At 45.9% G+C, this 26,489-nt stretch overlaps 1 protein-coding gene across 2 annotated transcripts in view; it reads right to left on the bottom strand.

Annotated features, from left to right (window-relative positions):
- Positions 1–26,489, bottom strand: part of HUNK (hormonally up-regulated Neu-associated kinase) — a 117,790-nt gene that overhangs the window by 43,246 nt on the left and 48,055 nt on the right. For both annotated transcript variants that reach the window (XR_003680775.2, XM_024120406.3), the window contains exons 2-4: positions 24,401–24,693; positions 12,660–12,715; positions 6,720–6,855 (exon numbers count right to left, since the gene is read on the bottom strand). Coding sequence is in view for 1 of the 2 variants with exons in the window: in XM_024120406.3 (XP_023976174.1) it covers positions 6,720–6,855; positions 12,660–12,715; positions 24,401–24,693 (485 nt within the window). In the remaining variant the exon portion in view is untranslated. The remainder of the gene's footprint in view (positions 1–6,719; positions 6,856–12,659; positions 12,716–24,400; positions 24,694–26,489) is intronic.

Raw genomic sequence — 26,489 nt, 5'->3', positions numbered from 1 at the left:
ACTTGTCTACCCAAAGGGACAGCACTGGAACAGAGATTTCCCACAAAGTGAAAACAGACTCAGTGAGCCTGGGAAGGTGGTCTGGGTGTATTGTGCAGGACACTCCACTACGTACCACGTCTGCACACAAATGCTTCCCTCACCTCAGATGCCCCCACGAGAGCAAAGAGCAGCTTTGGTGAAAAAATGTTGCATTCTCAATGTTTTGGGGATAGAACTCTCAATTTCCGTTTTCCCTACCCTTAGAGATTCACCAACGTTCTCCCAAGAGCACTGTAATATTTTGAAAATTAAGTTAATTTGGATTCTTTTCATTTAAAAAGTACATCTGCATTAAAGCGTTTTTTAAATTAGCATATATGCCACTCTGAGGAAAAGTCAGTTGCAATAAAAAAAGTTCACTGCACCAGAATGAGTATTTAAGTTTTGTGTCTAAAATTTCAAAATTCACTGGAGATAGAGGTAGAGATATTTCATTCATAGGGGTTAAAGGAAAGAAGTGAATGATTTTAAAGGTATTCATATACAGTTCAAATACAAAAACAAGGACCATTGAAAATAACGGGAATCCCCCAAGATGGCACACATCTTTTTCCGTTTCCATTGTTAATTCCTGATTCACTAGAGGAGGAGGATCTTGGGGGCTCCATTTGTGGGGAAGAGCTTTCTTTCCCAAGCTTCCCTTGAATGACAAGCTGGTTTTCTTCCTGAGTCAGTGTCAGAAGTCTTGAAGAAAGGCCCCATCCATCTGTCAAGGCCCCAAAAAAACCTCTGGAGACGGGAGTTTGCTTTGATTTTGGAAGCGAACTCTTCATTTTATTGTTTCAGAACAATAAAAGGGATGTTTTATAATACTGGTGTCTGACACAGGGAGAAAATTGGCCCCGCTTTCACTCTCTTTTTAAACAGCCTTTAAAATTCAATTCTCTTTGGGTTTTTCCATTTCCAATGCCGCCAGCAAAGTCGTGGGCACCAAACAGAAACCTAACCAGTATCTCAGACACAACACCCCAAAGCAGTGGAAAATTAATCTCTTAAAGAAGGTTCTGAAGTTTTGTTTTCTCCAAGATTAAGAGCAAGAGGAATCAGACTTATCACAACTTCCCGCCTTTGCATAGGCTGTTCCCTCTGCCTGGAAAGTTTCCCCTCCTTTTCTCCATCTGGCAAACTCCACGTCATCCCTCAGGAGCAGATTAAAGGCTCCTCTGATGCCTTCTTGAATTTAACCCAGCTGGGCAGCCTCATTTGTTCTCAGCACTGTGCCTCCTGACATGCTCTATTTGTTTTCAGGTGAGACTTCTAGGTCACCTGTAAGCAGGTATCTTGGTCAGCTTGGGCTGCCATAACAAAATACCACCGACAGGGTAGTTTAACCACCAGAAATTTATTTTCTCACAGTTCTGGAGGCTGGAAGTCTGGATCAGGGTGCCAGCGTGGCCAGGTTCTGGGGAGGTCTCTTTTCCTGGCTTGTAGACGGCTACCTTCTCCCCGTGTCCTCACATGTCAGGGAGTGAGCAAGCTCTTCTTAAAAGAACACCAATGCCATCATGAAGGCTCCACCCTCATGACCTCCCAAAGGCCCCACCTCCAAATACCATCACACTGGGGGTTAGGGCTACAAAATATGAATTTTAGGGGGAACACACTTGTCCATAGGAGTAGATAAGTATGTTCAATCGCAAAACAAACAAACAAAAAAGACAAAGGCCACAGATTCCTTGCTACTCCCCCATCAGGGGCTGGAATCTATCTCTCCTCTTGACCCTGGGCTTGGCCATGCACTCTGCTTCGCCCAAAGAGACATGAGAAAAGGTGACACAGAGGCCTCCTGAAAAGTGCTTCTGCACCAAGGCTTTTCCTCTCTTGCTCCAGGGACTCTCCCACCATTATGTGAATGAAATTCTACATGTTGGTGGTTTTCTTTTGTTTCTGGTTTTCATGCAGCCGATAACGTATGGGGAACAACAAGGACTGAGACTTCGGTATATGGTCTGATCTTTTGGTGACCTCTGCTGGGGGGCTGTGAGGGGTGACCAAGACTTCAGCTAGTCTGTTTCACTTGTCAATTAGTGCACTTGATTCACCGGGAAGGAGAATGGCTCTTGGGATCTGGAGTGGTGAGTTTTTACTCACCTCTCACCTTTCCTGAGATTGCAGAGCTTAAACAAAGGGAATCTCACAGTTCTGGAGGCGCAGAGTCTGTGATGAAGGTGTCGGCAGTGTTGGTGTCTCCTGAGGGCAGTGAATGAGCATCTGTTCCTTGCTGCTCCCCGAACCTCTGGTGGTTTGCTGGCCATCTGGGGTTCCTTGGCTTCTAGATGCATCATCCTGATCCCTGCTTTCATTGTCACATAGTCTCCTCTCTGTGTCCAAATTTCCCCTTTATGTGAGGACACAATCATATTGGACTACAGCCCATCCTAATGACCTCCTTTAGCTCATTAAAGACCCGATCTCTAAGTAAGGTCATATTCTGAGGTCCTGGGGTTTAGGACTCCAACATACCTTTTTCTGGAGGGACACAATTCAATCCATAACTTTTTGTTACCCACCTGCTTATAATTGTCCAATAGTCTCTCACTACCTTTAGGGCAAAATTCAAACCCCTTCCCTCCCCTTCCCACTCCACAGCCTTCACACATCCTGTTCTGTCCGCCTACAGCCTTCTCCCACACCGTCTTCTTCCCATAGCTGATTCTTCTCATCCTTAGGATTTGGCTTTGAGGTCTTCTCAAGAGGCCACCCCCATCCTTGTTCCCTGCATCCTGACCACTTCTTCCACAGCCATTACCGCACTGAGTTTACAGCTTTTTAAAAACTTGTCCGTCTGCCCCACTAGTTTGTAAACCCTGCAAGAGGAAGTACAACATAGTAGAAGCAGCAGAGGGTGACGGTTAAAGGCCGACTCCAGAGCCAAACCACCTCAGTCCATCTTGGCTTGATCGCACACCAGCTGTGTGTGTTATCTGGGCAAGTGCCTTGAGCTCTTCATGCCTCAGTGTCCTCATCTGTAAAGTGGGACGACAAAGTATTCCCTTGAAACGCTGTGAGGCAGACGAGATGAGCTAAAACCCGCAGAGCCCTTGGAACGCTGCTCGTCACTCGGTGGGAGGTCTGTGAGGGTTAACGGTGATCATTACAGGAGCAGGATGGACCGTTGTGCACTCGGCACTCGGCACAGGGCCTGACTCCACAAATATCTGCCGAATGAACAAATCTCTAGTAAGCCAATATAGGGCTCACATAGCTTGCTTTTGTTTTTCAAGCTTTATCAACGGCTTCTAAAAAGGGCCGAGTTTATACCATCCCTGTGAATTAGGTGGGGGTCATGCGGTCTCATCCCCCAGGGAATGTTCCAGAGAGTCAACCAACACAGAGCTGCTCTGGGGAAACCTCGCTTCTAAGAAGGAATAAAACAGGACCCTTTGGGGCTGAGCAAGGTTAAGAATTTACTCCACCTCAACTCCCCACCTCAGAGCACCAGAACAGGGTCTCGGGGGGCTGCGGTTTCTGGTCTACCTGGACGCATCCCACACGGGCCCCCAGAGCTTTGCCATGATCAGCTGAAGCCCAGTGTCTGTAAAGTGTATAACCGTTTATCAAAGGCTTTCACATACATTACTTGATGGTATCATGACTAAGAATATGGCCCGATTAGAGCTTTCAGGAGACTTTCAGCTGCACAGCATCTTCTTGAAAAAAATGTGATTAAGTGGAGGTTAGCAAAGAAGTGTCCAGCTGCCCCAGACACAGCCCCACCAGGCCAGCAGCCAGGGTGGAGGTGGGAGGCGAGAGACCGGGCATCCTGGTCTCGGGTCACCTCCATTCCTCCTGCAGCTTCCCCTTTGCCTGCCCTCCTCTGAGGCCACCGTTACTTCTGGGTACAGTCACTGGATGGATGGAGACACAGCAGGTGGCAATGGACCAAGTCCCTTTATTTTATTTTATTTTATTTATTTATTTTTAAATTTATTTATCTTTGGTCGCGTTGGGTCTTCGTTGCTGCAGGCGGGCTTTCTCTAGTTGCGGCGAGCAGGGGCTACTCTTCGTTGCGGTGCGCAGGCTTCTCATTGTGGTGGCTTCTCTTGTTGCAGAGCACGGGCTCTAGGCATGCAGGCTTCAGTAGTTGTGGCGCGCGGTCCCAGTAGTTGTGGCTCGCAGGCTCTACAGCTCAGGTTCAGCAGTTGCGGCGCACGGGCTTAGTTGCTCCGTGGAATGCGGGATCTTCCCGGACCTGGGCTCGAACCCGTGTCCCCTGCACTGCCAGGTGGATTCTCAACCACTGCGCCCCCAGGGAAGTCCCAAGTCCCTTTATTTTAATCATGGGGCCCCAAAACTAAGAAATGGAGCATCTGTGGTCACTAAATGTGGATTCCTTTCCCACGTCAAGGGACTTGGAAGAAGAGAGAGGAACAAAGTCCGAGCTTCATACTGACCCTCGGATGGTGCTGCCTTTTGCAGCCTGTGCTTTTCATTTTCCTTTGTATTTCCCCACACAGGATAAATGATTTGTCCCCATCTTAGTGTTAGCACAAGGGGACGAGTGACCCCAGGCTGGTTATAAGGCCAGGCGCTCTCCTACAGCTCTGACAATCCACTGGCTCCTTCCTTCCTGCCTTCCTTCTACCAGCAGTTCTAGACTTTGCGGAGATGCCTGCTTTGTTAGTCATGGGCCAGAAAGGGTCCCTCTCACACAGGCTGAGCTTCATCACCATGACAACCAGGGATGACACTGTATTGTCCAGTCCCCTCGAGAGCAGGACCTCGAGAGCAAACTGTCACCTCTTCTCCAACCTCTCTTTCCCTTTGATCGCTATGTCACCCACCACACTGCCTGTCACCACAGTTACGTGACACCCTTGAACCCCTGGTCTTTCAGACTCCCCATTCTCCACCTTTTTTTTTTTTTTTTTTGGTACACAAATCATCTCTCTCAAAGCTTTCCATTTAGCCTAAATACATTCCCTAACTGTTAAGGAGAGAGAATGATTATAGACTCAAACTTTCATATTCACCCATTAATAAATAAATACTTATTAAGGGCAGATTACGTGCCAGACACTTATGACACCAAGCATGGATCTCAACTGTGTACTGACTCTGATCCATTGGTGTTGGCTGCCTGGAGGGCTGTGTTGAGAAGGATTCTGAGGCCCGTCTGGGCACAATATGAAAAGAGTCTGTGATTAGCACTGCCAGTCACACCACCCAGCGCACCTCAAGGAGAAGGTACCCTCTGCCTCTGCTTCCTTCTGTCACGCCCCCTACCCCCGCGGCCCCCAGCACGTCAGCGGCACACGGCGGCACCCTCTCCACCTGCAGCCTTCACACATCCTCCGGAGAGAGGGAAGGAACCCGGAGCTCAGGCTGAGGCGTGAAGAGCCCTGAGTGCAAAGCGCAGCTCCCACACCTACAGGCTGGGTGGCTCTGGGCCGCACTATCCACAGAGCTGCCCTCCTGTCTGTGTAACAGAGGGTAAGAGCCGGCCTCGCAGGTTGTCCTGAGGAGCAAAGGGGACGGTTAGCTCCGAGCCCTCAGCCACGGAAGCTGATCCCCCACTAACTGGTCTCACCCGCTGGCTGAACAAGCAGAGCTGCGGTTCCAGGGAGAGCTGGCCCTTTCTGGGAAAGTTCAGGGAATTCTGGTGCCCTCAGAATCTCATTCTCGCCTCTGGTTCCGCTGAATCATCTCCAACCAGAACTCCCTGAAATCCCCTCACTACCTCACATTCCTTTGTCTCCTTCCTCTGCCAGCTTTAGCCCCTGACCCTCTAGCTTCTGTTCACCTGGATGAAGTGCCTGTCCCTCCCTCCCTCCCTCTCCAGCCCAGGCTCTGTGCCAGGTGCTGAGGCATCCCTGGAACAAGAGATGGACTCTGCAGTGGTGACACTGGATTAACACTGGAATGTGGGAGCGGACGGGCCATTCAAAGAGCTGGGAAATGGCATTCCAGGCAAAAGCAACAGCAAGTGCTGGCCAGGGGGGAGGGGGGGGGCGCTGAGCAAAATAGGTGAAGGGGATTAAGAGGCACGAACTTCCAGTTATAAAATAAGTAAGTTACTGAGATGTAATCTACAGCATAGGGAATATAGTCAATAATATGGCAATAACTTTGTACAGTGACGGATGGTTGCTAGACTTATGGTGGTGATCAATTTGTAATATACATAAATGTCGAACCCCTATGTTGTACACCTGAAACTAATACGATATTATACGCCAACTAAACTTCAAGAAAAGAAAAGAAATAGCGAGTGCAAAGCCCAGAGGTGGGGAAGACGAAACAGAAGCCGACATGTGTGAAGAGCCGTGAGCAGAGGGTGGGGTGATAGGTGCAGAGGCAGGAGAGATGGGCAGACCCGTGAGGTCTGGGGCCAGGCACCAAGGCTGGGGTTTATGCTGATGCTGATGGAAAGCTTTGGGAGACTCGAAGCACATGAGTGACTCGTGAAACCAGAACATGATCTCGGCGAGGGCACGGCTCTGCTTTCTTCCCTTCCAGCACGTTAATGAATTTTAATAAAGGCCTTTCGGGCAGTTGGTGGAGAAAAGACAGAAAGAACAGAGGTGGAAATCGGGACCCCAAAGAATCACTGCATATATATCCCAGAGCCTATAATTATAATTCATGCTCATCAAATACTCAAAGGTTATTTCATAAGAAGGAAACAGTGGAGACAGCAGGAGGGTGCATTCAGTCTTAGAAGCTCAATAACTCACATGGACCAGACATCGATTTTGGGGCCGTATTTCTTCCTGGCAAGGAGTTCAGGCGCGGCGTACGCGGGGCTGCCACACTGTGTGCTGAACGGGTCGGAGTGGCCCAGGATCCCGGCACAGTTGCTCAAACCAAAGTCTGCAAAGAGGGGAGGACAAAACCAGCCCTGAATTAGAAAACCATGGAAATGAAAAAGGGGGGAGGGTTGGGGGAAGCAGCAGGAAAGGAAACATTCTCTCGGGCTAACACATCATTTCACATCCAAAAGGAAACCCAGCAGCTGTGAACCGTAACCTCTGGATATGGGTCTCAAGACAAAAGTTCCCTTGCTGAACTGGAAACATTTTCTATCAGGCCTCACAGTCAAATCCAGCGAGAGCTAAAAAGTATGTTGAACCAAAACATATTTTCATCAAATCTTGGAAATGAGTCATCCAGAAAAAAGACAGGCTTGCTTTCTAGGACTAAGGCAGAGGAGAAAACGAACAGAAGTCCTTGGAGTCAGCCCGCTGGCTTCCAAGTGGCCAAGTGGGAACACGCGGAAGGAAGATTGATTTTCTCTGGCTGGTGTTGGTGTCACCCCAGGTGACATGCGATCCCACCAGTTAGAGTTGACTTTTTTGGCTGAATGCTTTCATTTCATGCAAGTCTCTTAAAAATGCTCCCAATGCATGAGGCAACATATGGTGATTTGAAGAGGGGGGAAAAATACACCCAACAATTTAGACAACGCTGAGTGTTGGCCGGAAAAACAACGCCAGAAAGATAGCAATGAGAACTAGACTAAATGACCTCCTAGCATTGCTTTGTTCCTGGATAATACACGCGGAAGGAAGATTGATTTTCTCTGGCTGGTGTTGGTGTCACCCCAGGTGACATGCGATCCCACCAGTTAGAGTTGACTTTTTTGGCTGAATGCTTTCATTTCATGCAAGTCTCTTAAAAATGCTCCCAATGCATGAGGCAACATATGGTGATTTGAAGAGGGGGGAAAAATACACCCAACAATTTAGACAACGCTGAGTGTTGGCCGGAAAAACAACGCCAGAAAGATAGCAATGAGAACTAGACTAAATGACCTCCTAGCATTGCTTTGTTCCTGGATAATTAAGGGGGGGGCGGGGGGTGGGGGGTGGGGGGCAGACGTGCCCAGTGCATCTAAAGCCATACTGGGTCCATTGTGCCTTTTGTGCTGTGTTTACTTTTGATCTTACAGATCCTGCAACTGACAAGTTATTAGAGGGCTGTTAGTGTTAGGTCCTCATCTGATATCTTTCCTCAATCTTTGTTGATTGCAAAATTAAGAGCACAGCTCCTCCTTTGAACTTCAATGTAAATATTATGGTTCTGGTCCCCAAACAGAAGGCTCAGCCCCCGGGGCTCAGTCAGAAAGGGGCTGTGGTCAGAGACAAGCGCCACATCGGGAACAAAACCCTTGCACTTTCTCAACTGGCAAGATATACATCTAATTTCATTGACTGTTTTCTCCTTGAGGCTAACACGTCTCCACCTGCAAAGCCATGGCTCTTGTGAAAGCTGTAGAAAAGCTCAGGAAAGGAGAGACACAGGGTGGGTCAGTGCTGCGAGTCCACGAAGTTACTCACACACCACAGGTCAAGATGCACCACCAAAAATTCTCCCCACAGTCGCTGGCGTAAGCTGTATGAGGAAAGAGTGCTTCTGAACAGAACCCCAGGACTTCCCTGGTGGCGCAGTGGTTAGGAATCCGCCTGCCAATGCCGGGCACGCGGGTTCGAGCCCTGGCCCAGGAAGATCCCACATGCCGCGGAGCAACTAAGCTTATGCGTCACAACTACTGAGCCTGCGGTCTAGAGCCCGCGAGCCACAACTACTGAGCCCGCGTACCACAACTACTGAAGCCCACGTGCCACAACTACTGAGCCCACGTGCCACAACTACTGAGCCCACATGCCACAACTACTGAAGCCCGCGTGCCTAGAGCCTGTGCTCCGCAACAAGAGAAGCCACCACGATGAGAGGCCCACCCACGGCAACGAAGAGTAGCCCCTGCTCACCGCAACTAGAAAAAGCCCGCGTGCAGCAAAGAAGACCCAAAGCAGCCAAAAAGAAATAAAAAAATAAATAAAATTTAAAAAAATAAATAAATAGAACCCCATCCAAGCAGAGCTCTGAAAACACATCAAGGCTCTGAAGATCACCCAAACTCTTCAGCTCAAGATTGGAATGAAGAATCAGAACCAAAACTGGGGTGAGCAAACCAACCAGGAATGCTGCCTGTTCACATACTTGACTCTTCTTTTGTTTGGGGGAGTTTTTTAAAGTATGATTTTATTCCTTTCTCTTAATCTCCCTCCTCCTCTTTTCCTCTGCTCTCTACTCTTCTACTCCCACCCTGACAAATAGGCGGACAAAAGGCCCCGATTTCTTTTCCCATCGGCCCAGCCTGCACTAGCAGGCCGCACACAACCTGACCAAAAAGGCCCTTCAGGGGCTCCACGGCTCTCTTGGATTAGGAGGAGATCTCTGTTCAAAAGGATCTGAGGGCCCCTGCTCTCAGGTCCCACCCTGTAGTATCACTGAAGTAGGAGAAGTCGGGGGGATCATAAGTAGAAAAATCATATTGAGCTTTAAACTGAATGGCCGTTTAAAATTCCCAAAGGAAATTTAAGGAAACACCAATGTGTAAAGAGCACCCACTATGGTAAGATGGAGAGGTAGCACCATGGAATACACATCATATTAACTGGGCCAACATTTCAAGGAAAATTTCTTTAACAGTCCTGTTAGAGGCCCAATCTCCTAAGGGCCCCTAAACTAAAAGCCTCCCTTTCGAATCTCCATGCGGTTCCATCAACTCCTTCAATTACTCCCTCACCTCCTGACTTGGGGTCTACAACAAAGTGCTTGATCGTAAAAGAGGGCAGGGGAGGGGAGATAAGAGACCAGATCACCCCCCTTTGCTCCCAGGCAAGCTTGTGCACACAGCGTCTTGCCTTGTCTTAAGTTTCAAGAAGATAAATAAGCAGAGGATCTGGGGAATGGAGAAGATAAAATCTACATTTTAAGTGACTTATGTTGACCTAGCCGAAAGGGTTTAATTTGAAATATGTTGTAGAGAAATAACTAATATGTTTCATATTCATAACTGTAATTATTAAAATTTTACACATATGCCTATAATTAGAATTGTGAAACTAGGGAGAAGTTCACCTCCCAGTAATGTCACATGGGTCTGCCTCAATTAGATTTGGTAAACGCATAAGCCAATTATCACTCAATTTTCTGGGAGCTACACAATGAATTTCAAAAGACGTCCAAATGAACGCTGTTTTGGAAAACTGAAGTGCAAAATCGTTTTAAGTTGTGGCTGATACATTTTAAGATTATACTAAACTAAAAACATCAAACTGCTTTTTTTTTTTAAAGGGGGTGCTGGGCGGGGGAAGGATCCTGATTAAATCAAATCTCATTCCAGCTAATTCTAGTTAACTTGAAACATGGCTTACATGGCTTAAGTAAATTTATTTAAATCAGATTATTTCAAAGAGAAACTATTAAGAGAAAATGGTAATAGCTATAATCAACCTTTGAATAAACAACGAGGTAATTCCTTTGAAGAAAAGGTTCAAAGGACTTTCAAGTTGCAAAAGGACAGTTGTAGAGACATTTGATCCAAATTGCCCAACCCAGGGGCAAGAAAACCCACAAGACACTGGGCCTTCCTCGCCTCCAGCATCTTCCCTCCCCTCCTTCGGCCTCCTCTTTATGAAAAAAATGAGGAAACGCAGATTCTGCCAAACAAAACGCAATTCCCAGCTGCCCTCTGGAATGGCATAATGTCTCCTTCCATTAGGATGTGCGTTAGCGCCCTTTGGTTTTAGCTGATCATGAGAGAAGCAGGCGCCAAGTGAAAAGTTCTAACAAAGGGACATCTAATCATCAGAGCCTCCTTTCTAGCAATTTTGGGAATTCCAGTTTCTGACACCTGGTTTCCGACATGGCCCATTTTGTCTGGGTGAGCTGAAATCCCTGCGTGGGTACCAATACAGCGGTTGCCAAGCTGGGAGATGATGGCTGAATAAAATGGTCCCTGGTATCCAAAGGGTCCACCACTCATCCCAAGGCAACTGTGGGCTCTAATTTAGGTCCATCCTGTCTTCATCTTATTTGCACAGGTCTCCTCTAAGAGGGTTTATTATGCGGTCAATCTGTGAGCTACTTATCAAATGCATCTGCTGTTGACAGAGATTGGTTCTTCGAGGATCTTCTCAGCAATGAAAAGATCTGTGCTTTTCAACACTGCATACTCTCACAAATGGTCATCTAGGGCTATCATTTGAAGAGTGAGAAGGGAAAGCAAGCACAGGGGCAGAGAGTGAGGCAAAGTGAAGGGAAGAAACAGTGCTGGGGATGCTGGGTGGGTAGGGAGACCCCCTGCCAGTGGCCTGCACTTTGCTGGAATTACCAGCCTCAGTATAGACGGTGAGCGGAGGAAGTGAATTATTCTAACTCGTACGGTCGGGGACATCCAGCCTTCACACAGCCCGTTCTCTTACAATCTCTGCAGCTTTAGGGCAACTCTGTGACTGTCACCTACACACTTTCCAAAGACAAGTTCCAGGTCACCCTGCCAGGGAACCTAAAAAACAATCTCCTCTCCTCCATTCCTCACCACCCACCTCACCAGGACATGCCTTTGTTTAATGCCGCAGATCCCGGGAAACCAGGACCAGAAAGACATCCTGCAGGCATTTCAATGTCTGCCTTGTTTAGTGCTGCTGCATTTGGCCCTCAGGACAACTCAAATGCAATAGTCAAACAACTTGATTAAAAAACAAATTCTTTGAATCATCCAGGAATCTTTTAACAATACCTCCTATAAAACCTTTGGGGGAAAAAAACTGGTTTCCTCTTAATCGTTAATCTCCTAATAATGGGTGTATTTATCAACACCTGTCAGTGGTGCCTAATCACCCAGCCAAGGGGTCTGGAGTCCCTTGCAGCCTCTTGACTGTTACTGGGTCGGAAGCCAACTGGGCTTCCAAAGAATATAATTGGTCACTTGAATGATATGTTTTAGAAAGTCTTGAGATGGTTTTCAGTATTTGCCAAACAAAAATTCCTTCTTGGGTACAAAAGTTAAAATTCACGAAGTTCTATTGATCCTTCTCTTTTCTTCTAATATAAAGTTTTTTCAAGCCATTGAGGTGGAAGAAATTACTGGCATTTGAGGTGGGAAAAGAAAGACAGGAATAAAAGATGATGCTAACATCTGGGTGGAAAAATGATGCCCTGAGATTTTGCCAAGAGCAACAAAACAGGCAAACAAAAGCAGAATTCTAGAGAATAAGCCATGGAGTGAATTCTCTTCTGGACCCTGACTTGCGAACCAATTATGATTCACTCCATCCTGGAACCTCCTTCTGATTGGGACAGACCTCTAAAGGATCCCTCTGTGGGGATTTCTCTTTGCACTACCGTCAGTGTACTACAGGGCTTGGCTAAAGATAATAAAATGAGAAGGTAGAAAAAAAACCAAAAAAATGAGAAGGTAGGTCACATTCCCCCTTATTTCAGTGCCTCTACATTCACTGAAAAGTAAAATAAGGCATGGCCAAGCTAAGGGGGCAGCATTTCTGAACCAAACTATTTTCCACTATTTTTAAGAAGCTTTCCCGTGAATTCAGATAAAAAGAAGCCCTATAAAAGTTCAGCTCCATCTGACTTAACAGAGAAGCAGAAGTTTGAAGAATCCTAAGAACATGTTTTATGTCTAAATTATTACAATTAATTTCCTTTTTCAAAACCGTTGTTAAATGTTGCAGGTAAAAGGAGGTGAACTAGAAGTATTGTCTGGGGATTAGAAATAGACCATGATAATTTTCAAAGTCAGAAACAAATAACTGAGAATTGATAACACAGCACTTAAAGGATAATCTTGCTTTAAAAAAAAGTCATACCAATCAGCTTGATATTATTGTCTTCATCTAGCAGCAAGTTTTCTATCTTCAAGTCTCTGAAATAAACAAAACCATACAACATTTCAGATAAGCACTCGAAATAGTGGAATAACATTTTGCTTCTGAAGGGAAACAAACTGTTTTAGAGCCACTTTGAACCAACCCATAAGGCTTTCTGCCAAAACTCACACAATCAATAAGTAAATATTTATAAAACATGATATAAGTAATTGCTGCAGACTGAAAAAGCTAAAGGATTTCAGATAAGATGGGGAGCAAGAGGGGAAGAACAAATCAGTTTCCTAAAGAAATGGGACCAAAGCTGAAACTTGGAAGTTACTAAGACCAGGAGACAGTGGAAGCATCATTCAAGGCAGGCACTGTTAGAACAGTCAGGGAAATACAAATGTGGCCACATTTTGTGAGATGGTGAGCAAAACCCTCCAGAGTAAGGAAGATTCAGGGAAACAGTTTAAAAAAAAAAAAAAAAAAAGGAAAGCTAACATAAGTATGGTCCTACAACCTCCATGCTTGGAGCCCAATCCACAAATTGGCAAGTGATAATAAATTAATCTATTTAGCAAGCAGCTATTATGGTGGGCAGAAAAGTAGACCCCAAAGATGTCAGGGTCCTAACCCTTGGTATTATGCCCAAGGATATGTTAACATTACATGACCAAAGGAAATTAAGTTTGCAGATGGAATGAAGATTGCTAATCAGGTGGGTGACTTTGATCATGGACACTGAGATGATTCAGAAGGTGGGAGGGAGAAATGCACCCAGGGTCATGCTGAGTGTGCGGGGCCTGTGGTATCTGTACAAGCTGACTGTAAGCCCCTTGAAGGCAGGAAACATGTCTGCCTTGCTTACCACTATGCCCCAGTACCTTTGCACATTCCATCCTCAGCAAATACCAATGAATCTACATTACCAAAGAGATCGTTTGGGATTTCAGAAGGGAAAAAACACGGGCAAAAGTATAAACCACCTATGTCAATGACTATGAGCATCTTAAGTTGCAGACTGTCAATTCAGACACACCATGAACATTAAATATGTAAGAATATTCTTCCCTTCTATACACACACAAAACGATTTCTTCCATTGTTTTGAAACACAGCATTCTTGGTCCAGCTTTTATTTTCCCACTTCTGAATAGAGACATGGCCAATAGAATTATTTTTGTCCTCTTATCTCTATTGTTAGGACTAGAATAGTGCGGTCATGATAAACAAAAATGGCAACTGATAGCACTTCTTCAAAGTGCAGAGGCAAGCAGAGCAGCAGTCCTAGGACCGTGGTAGCCAGGAGAGCAAAAGTGTCCCATTTAACGGGGACAGTGGCTCCCAGCTTGGTCCCAGCACTGCCGCCTCATCCTGCTTCCCAAGAGAAGCCAGAAATCTAGATTCGATCCCAGTTTTTTTAAATGTTGGCAACAAGTTCACTTTTAACACAACAATTACAATCACAGTGCGTGGGCCAACCTTGCAGGCAAGATCCAGCCTACAGACTACCGATTTTCAACCTCAGTATGGGTAGAAGCTGAGCCTGGAAAGGACATGAGATGCCCAGGGAGAGGGTAGAGAATGAGGGTGAAAAGACCAAGGACGACATGCTGGTGGGAACACCGACATTCAGAGCTGGCTGGGAAGGAAGAGTCGGGGAAGTATGGGCACAGGACGACAAAAGGGCAGCATTTCAAGACGAGAAGAGTTAAGGAGTCAAGTGCAGAAAAAGGTGGGCTCTAAACAGTGACCAGTGGATTTCAAAATTGGAAGGTGGCCGGTAGCCTTAAGGCTGGACACTTGAATAAGGGAGATTGCGTTGAACCTGGCAGCTGGGGAAGGTAAATCGATAGTCTCTAGTCCACATGCACCCACCAACGGGAAGAATTGTGTACCTGCACTTCAATTCAAATGAAACGATACACTTGAAAAACTGTGCCAGGCTTTAAAAGATGTCACACATGTCCAAATGCAGGGGTGACCCCCAATACAAGATGATCCTCTTCACTTTCCCAGTGGGAGGACCCTGCCCCTTCAGAAGGGTTTTTGGAAAACACAAATATATAATTTTTAGAAATGCAATGAAATTATCAAATGACTATTTATACTATTTACCTATGAAGCTGCACCATCCTATTTAAGAGCATATGCTATCATCTTAACATAATTAATTGTAGAACTATTGTTCCCACACCCTCACATTTTATGACACGATTTCATTCAAACTTGTGGCAGGCCAGGAGCAGGATGGATCCTGCTTCAGATGATTCAGCAGAACCATCGCCCGCTGTTTCCAGTGTAAGATGATCTTTAAGTTGATTGGATATTTGAGATAAAGCACTTTTCGAATATGTCTGTGACATGCTTGCTGGAAATATTATCCCAAGTCATTTAAATAACAAGAGCCCATTTGGAATCTCTATAAATTATCTGCTGAGTGAATCGATTTTAGAGTGGTCTCCCAAACTATCACAATTGTGAGTCATATCTCTTTAGAAGTTATTATTAAAGCCACGCAAAATGCCTCCCTTTCTATTGGTTTCCTCAGGCGACTTCCAGAGTTCCCAAAGTCATCAGTGAGTCAGGTCAAGGTTAACTGGTCCTTTGTTGTTGAAAATAAAGTAATTGAGATTGTGCCCCCATACTCTCAGAGACTTTGCAAGCACTCTGTAAGGCACTTCCTCTTTCCTGAAGGGGATGGGGACAGAAGACAACAAACACCCTTATATTCAAGGATATACGGTAATTCCCAGCCACTTGCACAGACTCAGAAAAAGTGTGCCAGCAATAGCCCAAACTGTGATTCTGTGAAAACTGATTATAAAGCAGCAGCATTATTTTAATCTAAAGGAGAGCCACAGTTTGTTTCCAGCAAAATTAAACCCTTTCCCTGGGAAGCATGGAAGCCACACTAAGGCATTAAAGGAGAAATTTGATTCAGAACAAATACTACAAAGAAAAACAGCTGAAAGAGGTGAGGTAAAAGAATGCAATTGTCAAGAATAATAAGACTAAGCTGGATAATTCTGGGGCCACAAAAGCCCAGAGAACAACCACAGTGATTAGAAGAATGATATAAATAGAAGGCTAAAACTAAGAGAAAAACGTAGAAGAAAAAAAAAAGCCCACTTTTTAAAATCGGGGAAATGTCATAAAACCAGGGGAGAAAGCATTAAAATGTAATTATTAGGCAAAATGAGAAAAATGAAATCAGTTTTTCTTCTCACCCATTGCATCCCATAGCCACCCACACCAACCCCTAGAAAAAATGCTCAGAACAAACCTGGTTAATGGGTTGTTTACCCATATACCCTTTTGTCAAGGTTTCTAAAGGATTTCAGTGATAACCAATCTGCTTCCATGACTAGTTAATGGAAAGGTAGCTACATCAGTCTCTGCCCAGATCAATGTACTTAGTCTACCCAAATGAAGGGAACATTCAACCTCTTTTGGCTTTATTTCCACCTCCTGCTTTGTCTTTGGAGATTTAGCTAGAAAGAGGAGAAGACTTGCCTTCTGACTCTTTAGGAAAAAAGGGTCTAAAAGCATATTTTTAAAAGTCGTTTTAGCCTAGGTATTTACCCAAACGCGTTGAAAACTTATGGACACAAATGTTTACGGAAGCTTCATTCGTAATTGTCAAAACTTGGAAGCAACCAAGATATCCTTCAGTAGGTGAACGGATAAACAAATTGGGGGACATCTCAGACAATGGAATATCATTCAGCCGCAAGAAGAAATGAGTTATCAAGTCATGGAGGAACCCTAAATGCATGTTTTTAAATGAAAGAAAGTAGTCTGAACAGACTACAGACTGTATGATTCCAAATTCTGGAAAAGACAAAACTATAGACAGTGAAAAAAATCCCTGGTTGCCAGAGGTTGCAGGAGGAGGGCTAGAATGAATAGGCGGAACACATTTTTTTAGGGTGGCAAAATTATTCTGTACATTGTAATGGTGGCTACATGACATCACGCATTTGTCAAAACCCATAGAATGTATAACACAAAGAGTATCCTAATGTACTACGTACCCTAACGAGCCCTAATGTAAACTGTGGATGTTAGTGAATAATAATGTATCAATATTGGTTCGCCAATTGTAACCAATGTCCTACACTATCGTAAGATACTAATAATAGGGAAAACACATTTTTTCTGTAAACCTAAAACTGCTTTTAAAAATAAAATCTATTAATTTTGTAAGTAGCTCTTGGATATTTTCCCCCTTCCTAAGAGATCAGTACCAGGAATGCTACGGCTACCACCAAGTACCTCATTCAGGATGTTCACTGTAGAGCATCCGGACCGTCTGAAGTTAATTATGAATCCACTTGGCACAGTTGGGCCACTCAGACCCTCTGCCCAGCTATTCAACATATGACCCAAAAGGCCAAAAACTGAAAGATAACTACATGACTAATAAAAGAAGGATGAATTTATTCACAAGGTTTTAGTGTTAGTGTATCACAATGTACCTTAAATATATAATACACACAAACACACACACACACACACACACACACACTGGCAGGCCTCTATAATCCAGAAAACCTCCCCAAGGTCCATGCGAAAAGCATGGTTTTTAGCTCCATCCCGAAAGCAAAATGTTTGTCTGTGTTAAGTGTCAGATCTGTCAGATGGGAAGGAAGGTTCTGACAGCTGACTGGTTTGCACTTGATGATGGGGCAATGCTCAATTTCATATTTATGGTCCTTGATCGGATTAACCACTTTGTGGAGACGAGAGAGAAGTGGAGGGCTCTTCCTCCCGTCCTGCAGTGTGAGAAGTTCCTCTCTGTGGCTGGCAGAGCTGAGGTGGTGTGAACTTGTAACTGAAAGACAAAGGGAAGGAAAGGGAGGGGAAATAGCTTTTCCTTGGCCAAAGGGGCTTCCAAGAGGAGTCAGGACAAGCAAGAAAGGGGATGGGGCACATGTGGCGGATCCACGGACTAGGACAGTGCTGGGGGACAGGAGTGGCCATGGTGTGTCTTAGGAACAAACGAAAGTAGCCAGTGAAGTGGCCTTTGGCAAAGCATGAGGGAGCCAAGCCCAGAGTGCAGGCCCAGAGGCTTCTGGACCCATCTCTAGTAACCGGGTAGTTCCAAGAAAAATGCCCAGTGGGACTCATCATGGAGGCCCTCGGCAGACCAAACACTGGGTCCTGTTCCCTACAGTGTTTGGGGGTGGGGAGTGGGGGTGGGTAGGCATCTTTCCAGAGGTTGAGAGAAGGCCCAAGGGGACAGCCCTAACCACCAGCCCTTTGTTCTAGGTTATTTCAAAAGAACAAGCTCCAACAGGCCGCAACTAATCGTTAAAGGTTCACCCACAGGCTACCAAGCACCCCTCCCCCTCCCCACCCCCCAGAGGTTCCTTGCATTTCTTTAAAGATGATAATCTCTAAGATTTGGAGACTGGTCACAAGGAACTCTGCCCTCCCAGGCTGAGGGGTGGAGGGGAGGACGCTGTTGCCATAACAAGCACAGGGCCCTGGGGCCCCACGGGGGAGGGGGGGAGCAGCGGGTGCCAGGACGACACAGAGCAGAGGCCCGGGTGGGATGCACACATCCGTGTATGGGTACCTGTATGAGACTGCCTGTGTGTGAATATGTGTTGCACGCACACCCACGTGTTCGTGTGTGCGTGTGTCTGCGTGCACCTGCACACACACGCTTCCAGAATACTAGAATGGGAATGAGGGAAGAGTTTCTCCCCTGGGCCTCACCTGGCCAGGCAGTGAAGCTCGAAGGTCAGGCCTCTAACAAACCCCCGGCCTAAACTGAGAGGCAGGAAACTCGAGAGCCTCCAGGGGCCACTCAGGGCTGAGACCCAAGATGAAAGTGAGGAACTGAGGGGCATACAATGGAGGTTGCCAGGCTTCCAGGGAAGGGAGAAGAGGACAAAGGGAGACATGGGGTTGCTGGGTAAGAGCTGGGGAAGGCCCAGGGTGGAGGGGCTGAGCAAGGCCTGGTCCAACACAGCAGCCTGGGGAGGGAAGGAGACAGGCTCTGGAGGCTGGGTCTCTCTAACTGACCCGCTGAGCCGCCCTGGGCAAGTTCCTTAAACTCTCTGAGCTTCTGATTCTTCTTTGGAAAATGGCGTCGTGAGAAGGGCCACCTGGCAGGGCCATTCACGGAGGAAATGAGAAAATGGGCCACTCCCAGCTGAGCAACCACTAATAGGTAAGAGGTGAGAGGCTGGTGTGGCCAGGGGAGGATATGAAGTTAAAGGTTCTAAGACAAAGTGAAGGGGGGAGACTCCAGGAAAGACTTAAGTGGTTCACTTGGTGATAAGCAAACAGTACTGGGGGGCATGAGCCCTCGAAGGAAAGGTCAGAGAGAAGGGGTCTGGGCAGGAGGTGGGGAGCCTGGACCAAACCCACAGAGGATTAGGTCTGGGGGAGAATGCTGTACCTGTGGAGGTGGCCACAAGATGGATTTCAGTCATAAGCTAAGAATAAAGCATTCAAGAAAAGCACATAACTCCCCAAGGCAATAAGCATTTTGCCGTGAACAAGAGGTGTTTCTGTTTTTGTTTTCGTTTTTGATTAGGTTTTATCTTCAGAAGCACTGTATTAAAACCAAATGATTTTTTAATCTTTGATTTATTTACAAGATGGGCAATTTGGTAAAACATAAGAACAATTTGTTAAGCATGTACCTGATTTATTTATTCAAAATGAAACCTTTATTGAGTTCCTACAATGCTCTGGAAACAAATTCTGTTTATAAAATGAAAGAGCTGGTCATTCACTAAAAAGATGCCACTCTACAAATTGTGACCTGAAAAATAAACAAATTGGTAGGAAGTCAATGAAGAAACTCCCTTAAAATTCCAGGGAGAATATGGAATATTCCAGAAAGAACATGAAGGGGTGACCAAAAGCTTCCATCCCAGTGCTAACTCTGACACTAACTGTATCCGTTCATTTTCCCTTCATTGATCCAACAAAGTCTCTCTGTGTGAGTACTGGGCTGGGCACTGGGCTATACGGTGGCCTATGCAGAAGACAGGTAGCAAACAAGCCAGTCATCTTGTGAAAAGTGTTTGGAAATCCAAGTAGAAGGTGCCGGGGAATCTATGACCGGGGGTCCTAGCCTGGAGGGCATCCTGGAGGACATGAGCTTCCTAGCTGGGACCCAAAGGATGAATACGATTCATCCAGAGATTGCAAGGGCAGTACAAGCAGAGAACAGCTGTGAAGCTTTGAGCACACAGAACTCAGCCTCTGTGGATAAAATGAATGAGGTGAACTCAGTAGTAGTTACGGCAAACACGTACTCAGTACTTCCTAAGGGTCTCGGTGTTAAGCACTTTACATGAACTGACTCATTTAATCCTCACAACAGCAACATGAAGTGGATAATCCCTTATACCTATTGTGTAGCTCTGGAAAGTGAGGCAAAAAAGCCTAAGTGATTTGCCCAGTGCAGCTTTTTTTTTTTTTTCCTCATAAATTTATTTATTTTATTTATTTATTATTTTTGGCTGCGTTGGGTCTTTGTTGCTGTGTGCGGGCTTTCTCTAGTTGCGGCGAGCAGGGGCTACTCTTCGTTGTGGTGTGCAGGCTTCTCATTGCGGTGGCTTCTCTTGTTGCAGGGCATGGGCTCTAGGCACGCGGGCTTCAGTTGTTGTGGCTCGTGGGTTCAGTAGTTGTGGCTCACAGGCTCTAGAGCACAGGCTCAAGTAGTCGTGGCTCACGGGCCCAGCTGCTCCGCGGCATGTGGGATCTTCCCGGACCAGGGCTCGAACCCGTGTCCCCTGCATTGGCAGGCGGATTCTCAACCACTGCGCCACCAGGGAAGTCCAGCAACAGTGCAGCTTTTAAGTGGTAGACCCCCGCACGTGGACGCAGGCGGTCTGGCTTTAAAATCCACATGGCCGACCACCGAGCATCCCAGTCTACAAAGTTGTCACGTTTTTTCAAACTCAATTAAACAAGAAACCTCTGATCTATATAACCAGCACCTCCAGATATGTACTCAGGCCCTGGTATCCAACAGCCCCCGATGCGAGCAGAAGTCACCCCCTTCTCGTCTGCCTTGCCCTGTCTCCCCTCTCCAAGGAAACTTAAAAGATAAAACAACTTCTTAAAAACCCCCCACTGGTACAGGAGGGGTTTGCTTCTTGTCAGGCCCATGAGAACAAAGAAGCGTCCCCTCTCTGGCCCCAGAGTCCTCCCAAGTGCAGAAGGTCCTTCCCCAATACTGATGAGTGAATAAACACACGGCTCTGGAAGCAGCCGTGTTGACACACGGGCTCCCGTTCACTTTGATTGTCTGTGTCTCTCTCCCGGTCCTCGGGCCCCTATGGCTTGTCTCTTCCTGCTTAGGGGATGGCGGTACTGTGTTACCCAGGTATGTTTTGTCTGTACAGTTTGATTGGACTTTGTTATTTTGAATGAACAGAGGAATCTCAAAGTAGCCTCTTGACAGAATCAGTATTCTTGATGATGGATGTGAAGAGTCAACGCTCTTTGTACAATAGGAAAATCATCAGATTTTGGCACCCTGCTGGGTGAGCCCGGAAGAGAAAATGAAAAAAAGAAAAAAAAAAAACCCTCGTTAGATTTTAAACCGAAAGCATCTCAGGCAATCCTCAAATGGTGTAATGAAGAAGTTAAGACCATATTCTAACTTTGCAAAAGTGAACAACACCCTGTTGTAGAAGATACAGAAGCTACGGCAGGTCCAGTTTTAAATGAAGTTCTCTGCCAGCTAAGGAAATCTGCTTTATAGACCTTTAGTTTCCTTTTTTCCCTTCTACATGTAATAGTTACAAGATTTTTAAAGATTTGCTTCCTTTAAATGATATTTAAATAGTTCTGGAGAGATAATTAAATATTTAGATTTAATTTCACAGGAAATGAGGGCTCTGCTAGGTATTAAGTTGATGATGACATGACGATATAGTACCAGCCTCAACAGGAACTGTGCTTTTTAAGCATCCTCTAACACACAACCAAAAGCCCTTTAAATCATATAATGTAGCCACCAAAATTCATCCTAAATCCTTTTGGATGATCCAATCTGTTTGCTCAGAACTCTTCCCGCTAGGGACTCCGGGACATCTCTGAAATGCTATCTAAACTCTCTTACTCATTTGAAAAATCTAACCTCAGAATAATTTATGAAATTCACTCCACCTCCGTAGCGTAAAGGAGAAGATTCTCCACCACTGAAAAAGGTTACAGCATCTAGGATACCAGCCAGATTACGGCTGCTAAAAATGAGACGTATATAGAACCTTTCAAAATCAAGACATTCCAGGTACAGCCACCCATGAATATATTCTAAACAAACATTTTCCTGTGCTGTCTCAACCACCTAATCACCTATGCCCATGTGTGCATAGGTGACACTCATTAACATGATTTCTAGAGAAGAAAATAAAGAACTCCTCCGAAACAACACCTGTATTTCCAATCTTCCCTAACTTTAAAAGATCTGAGCCTTTGCCACTATTGGCTGACGAATATATTTCCAGGGAGGGGGGAAGAAGTAGAACGCTGGAGATCAGAGAGAGAAAAAGCACACCGTCTTTGCTATCAAAACATTATTAAATTCATTCCTTTGACATTCTGACAGTAATTGCACTGAGAGGGATTGGATTTTGTTAAAATTACTTTAAAAGGGTTGTTGAGAATTTCCTGTGAGAGGGACCAGCGAGCGATGCACAGCCTTTGCTGGCTTTCCCTTTGTTGTCCTCAAAGCTCCAAGCTCGGTGCACGTCTGATTTTTGACAGCACGAAACCCTTGTAATAACACCTTGAGTCTCTTGGAAACCTCTTCCCCGGGTTCTGTTTTCCGCCATGACCAGCCGAGTGGGTAACCCAAGCTGATTCATTCGTGAGGTTTCTGCCTCTGTCATCTTAATCACCAAAGACAGAACCAGGAGCACTTACGCTCATCATTTTCCTAATAACGGCAGAGCTCTGACACGGCAGGTTACACAAGGGTATTGTTGGAAGAGCCAAAAATAGTGTTATTCACTGAAAATTTCTGAATGTTCCCTTCCTTGCTGATCGAAACTCAAAAGAGTTCTGATGAATCGTGATTTCGTGACAATGTGTGTGACCTCCCCACCGTGTCCTCCCAAGCCCGGGACCTCCCCACCGTGTCCTCCCAAGCCCGGGACCTCCCCACCGTGTCCCAGATTCAGGCACACAAGGTAGAGCATCCCCCGGTGCCAATACCATTGGTAAAGTTAAGTGAAAGAAGCCACTCATAAAAGACCATATATTGGGCTTCCCTGGTGGCGCAGTGGTTGCGCGTCCGCCTAAAAAAAAAAAAAAAAAAAAAAAAAAAAAAAAAAAGACCATATATTGTTTCCATTTATATGAAAGGTCCAGAATAGGCAAGTTGATAGAGACAGAAAGCAGATTAGTGGTTCTTACCAGGGGCTGCTGGGAGGGCTGGGAATGGGGGTGGGGGGTGACTGCCAATGGGTACAGGGTTTCTCGTTTGGGGTGATGGAAATATTCTAAAATTAGACAGTGGTGATAGATGCACAACTCTGTGAATATACTGAACATGACTGAATTGTACACTTTAAAATGGTGACTTTTATGGTATGTGAGTTGTATCTCAATACAAAAAAATTTTAAACGTATGTGTGTGCCTATATATATATGATTCCTTGATCTTGCTTTTGTAAATGAGACTCAAACATGAGCCCTAATTTTTCTCAACAACCCGGAGTAATTATGAATTATAACTCCACGAAGGAAGAACTATGCATTTATTGGTGAAGTCAACACTTTCTTGGGAGGGAAAGAGGGCACTCTCATTTTTTTATTTTATTGTATCGTATTGACCTTATTTAGTCTAGCACTAAAAGTCAGCACCCACCACCAACGGCAACACTGCTAAGAATCCTGTTTCTGCTCAGTTTGCTTGCAAAGCTCCTCCTCAGGAAGGAACAGGCTGTTTAAAATAAAAAGTTTGATTTTCATAATTATTTGCAAGGTTGGTTTGGCTTATGGAGAACATGCCTGCCTTTCAAGGGCAAGTTCACACTTCACGTGGTGATTCAATTCCATTGAATGAAACAGCTATTAAGCAACTACCATATGTAAAGCAAATACAATGAAAGCACCATCACTTGCTGAAAAACAATCTCACGCCACCTTAACATTGATGCTTCCTTCAGGCACCTGAGCAACTGTTCTCATTACTTTGCAAATAATAATAATAAGGGCCGCCAACACTTAACATGCCCCTTACTATGTACCAAACGCTGTTCCAAGCTCTTTCCGTATATATATAGTTTTTCTTTAATTTTTCTTTTTTTTTTTTTTTGGCCATGCCGTGCTGCATGCGGGATCTAGTTCCCCGACCAGGGATCGAACCCAGGCCCCCTCCATTGGGAGCGTGGAGTTTTAACCACTGGACCACCAGGGAAGTCCCTCTTTCTGTATATTAACTCATTTCCCCTTATACCAACCACGAGATAAGTATCATGAATATTCCCATTTTACAGAAGAAGAAACCGAGGTTCAGAGAGGTTAACTAACTAGCCCAGGGGCACACGGCAATTAAAGGAGAGAGCCAGGATGCAAACCCAGGCAACTCTGGCTTCAAACATTATTCTTTTAACCCCATGTTAGCATTAACCCGACTCACAAAACAAGTCCATGAAACAAAACTGCAGAAGAATTGTAAAACATGCTGCAAGGATTCAACCTTGCTTGGAGCACGCTGAAGCACAGTGCCGTCCATTCAGCACAGAACTTACCTGTGGACCACCCCGGCCCGGTGCAGGTGCTCCACCGCAGAGATGAGCTGCCTGATGTATCTGCGGGCTTCGGATTCCTCCAGCCTCTTCTTCTCATATATCTTGTGCATCAGGTTGCCCCCAGGACACAGCTCCATGACCAGGTAGTAGCTGTTTTCTGTCTCTAAGATATCAAGGAGCTGGGTAATGTTAGGGTGGCGGATCATCTGCTGGATCTGCCCCTCTCGCCGAAGGTTTTTGGTGACATAGGTGTCTTTTTTGGCTCTCTTCTTGTCGATGACTTTTATGGCCACCTAAGGAGACACCAAGAATATGGCTGTCGTCAGACACTGCAGGCAAAGTTTATTCCCTGACTATTCACAAAACCCTAGGAAAATACATAGCTACTCGTCTGCACCAGGAGAAAAACTTTATCTGAAATAGCATCAAGGGAGAAAAGAAAGATGTAACATCAGCGAAGATCAAAAGAGTCAATTATGAAGGAAGAGAATGAAATTTACTCAGGCAAACTCAAACGGTGGTCCGGAAGCCTCCGTGAAGAGTCAGTGTTGAACTTCGTTCTCCGCAGGGTGAAACACCAAGTTCTCCTCCAGCAAAGGGCCCCTCCCCGCTCCCTCTCCGGCCTCGCCACCATCCCTCCAAGTTGGGTCCCCCCATGACTCCATTTCTGAAACGGCCAAATCTGCCCCATCTTCAGTTCTAGGGCGTGTTTAGGGAGCTGGGGGATGCAACGCCCAGTGATGTGGCACCCCTGCCCTTCCTCCCCACCCTTTCTCTGCCCTGTACCAGGACCTCAGGCCAGGCCACCTCTGTCCAATGGTTACCTCTTTCCCTGTGAATCACTGTACAGGCTATCTCTTGGCCCCAAGTCCAGAGAGGTATCTCAGCTGCCCACTGGATGCTCCTCCTGGGTCACTTCCCCCACAATCAACATGTCACGTGTGTGGACCCTCCAGCTTTGTATAAAGGGAGGGAAGGGGGGGAGGGAGGGACAGGAGAATGGAAGTAACGATGGCATGAGGGAGGGGAAGGGAAGATTGTCCCTTCTGCCCAAGTCTGCACCCTTCCCCACTCTCCCTTCCTTCAATGGCTGTCACCAATCCACTCACCTGGCCTTAAAACACACCACCGTTTGGCCCTCTTCTTTTCTTATTATGTCCTCGCTCCTCTCTAATGTGACCAGCCAGTGACATCATGTCGATGCCTTCTGCTAACTGCCTTCCTCACTTTTCCTTCCTCTCTGTTCCCATGCCAGGTCGGGTTCATTTAGGACCTTGCTTTGCAGCACCCAGACGCATTGTCTCTACGTGAGGCTCCAGCAACCCAAGGGACATTCTCATACAAGGCTACCAAGCCACTGGGCTGCAGGACAAAAACAGTGGACCTTCCATTTCTATTTATTTCCTTTTTTGTAATTATATTTTTTAACAGCTTCATAATGCACTCAATAGGCAGAGGTGTGATATAGATCAATCAGCAAATGATAGAGAGATAGAGAGATAGATAGATAGATAGATATATAGATAGATACATGTTTGCAGCAAGGGGCTGAAACGTTATTTTCTTGACAGAAGTTTGTAATAACATAAAATAAAAGTCTATCCACCACTAGCCTGGACTATGACATCATACCTCTTTTCCTTGATGCTCATCCTGGCCCCTTGGATTCATAATTGAAATCAGTGGGTCTGGAACTCTGATTTCCTGCTTAAAGCTCTTCGGCGGCTCCCTGCTGCCCACAGAGCAAGGTCCACAGCCTCAGCCCAGCCCTGAAGCACCCTCCCCATCAGCCCCGCCACTGTCCAGCCCCGACTCCCAGTTCCCCAGGGCGGGTCTCCTCACTGCCCAGACCACACGTTCTGCTACTCTCCAAGCTTGCACTCACAAGCCCACTTCACCCCTTCAAATCCGCCTGGTCCTGCAGACGCTAACTCCAGGCCCACCTCCCTTCCAGGAAGTCTCTTCAACCCTCCTTCCTTACGCTCCCACCACATCCACTGTCTGCGAAGCCATGTAAAGCTCCCACCCCATCCACTGTCTGCGATGCCATGTAAAGCTCCCACCCCTCCCTTAAAACAGGGACTGCCCC

Source organism: Physeter macrocephalus, chromosome 8, assembly GCF_002837175.3.
Source record: "Physeter macrocephalus isolate SW-GA chromosome 8, ASM283717v5, whole genome shotgun sequence".
NCBI classification, from domain to species: Eukaryota; Metazoa; Chordata; class Mammalia; order Artiodactyla; family Physeteridae; genus Physeter; species Physeter macrocephalus.
Note: the sequence above shows the minus strand (reverse complement) of the source record. Positions and strands in the feature narration are given on the sequence as shown.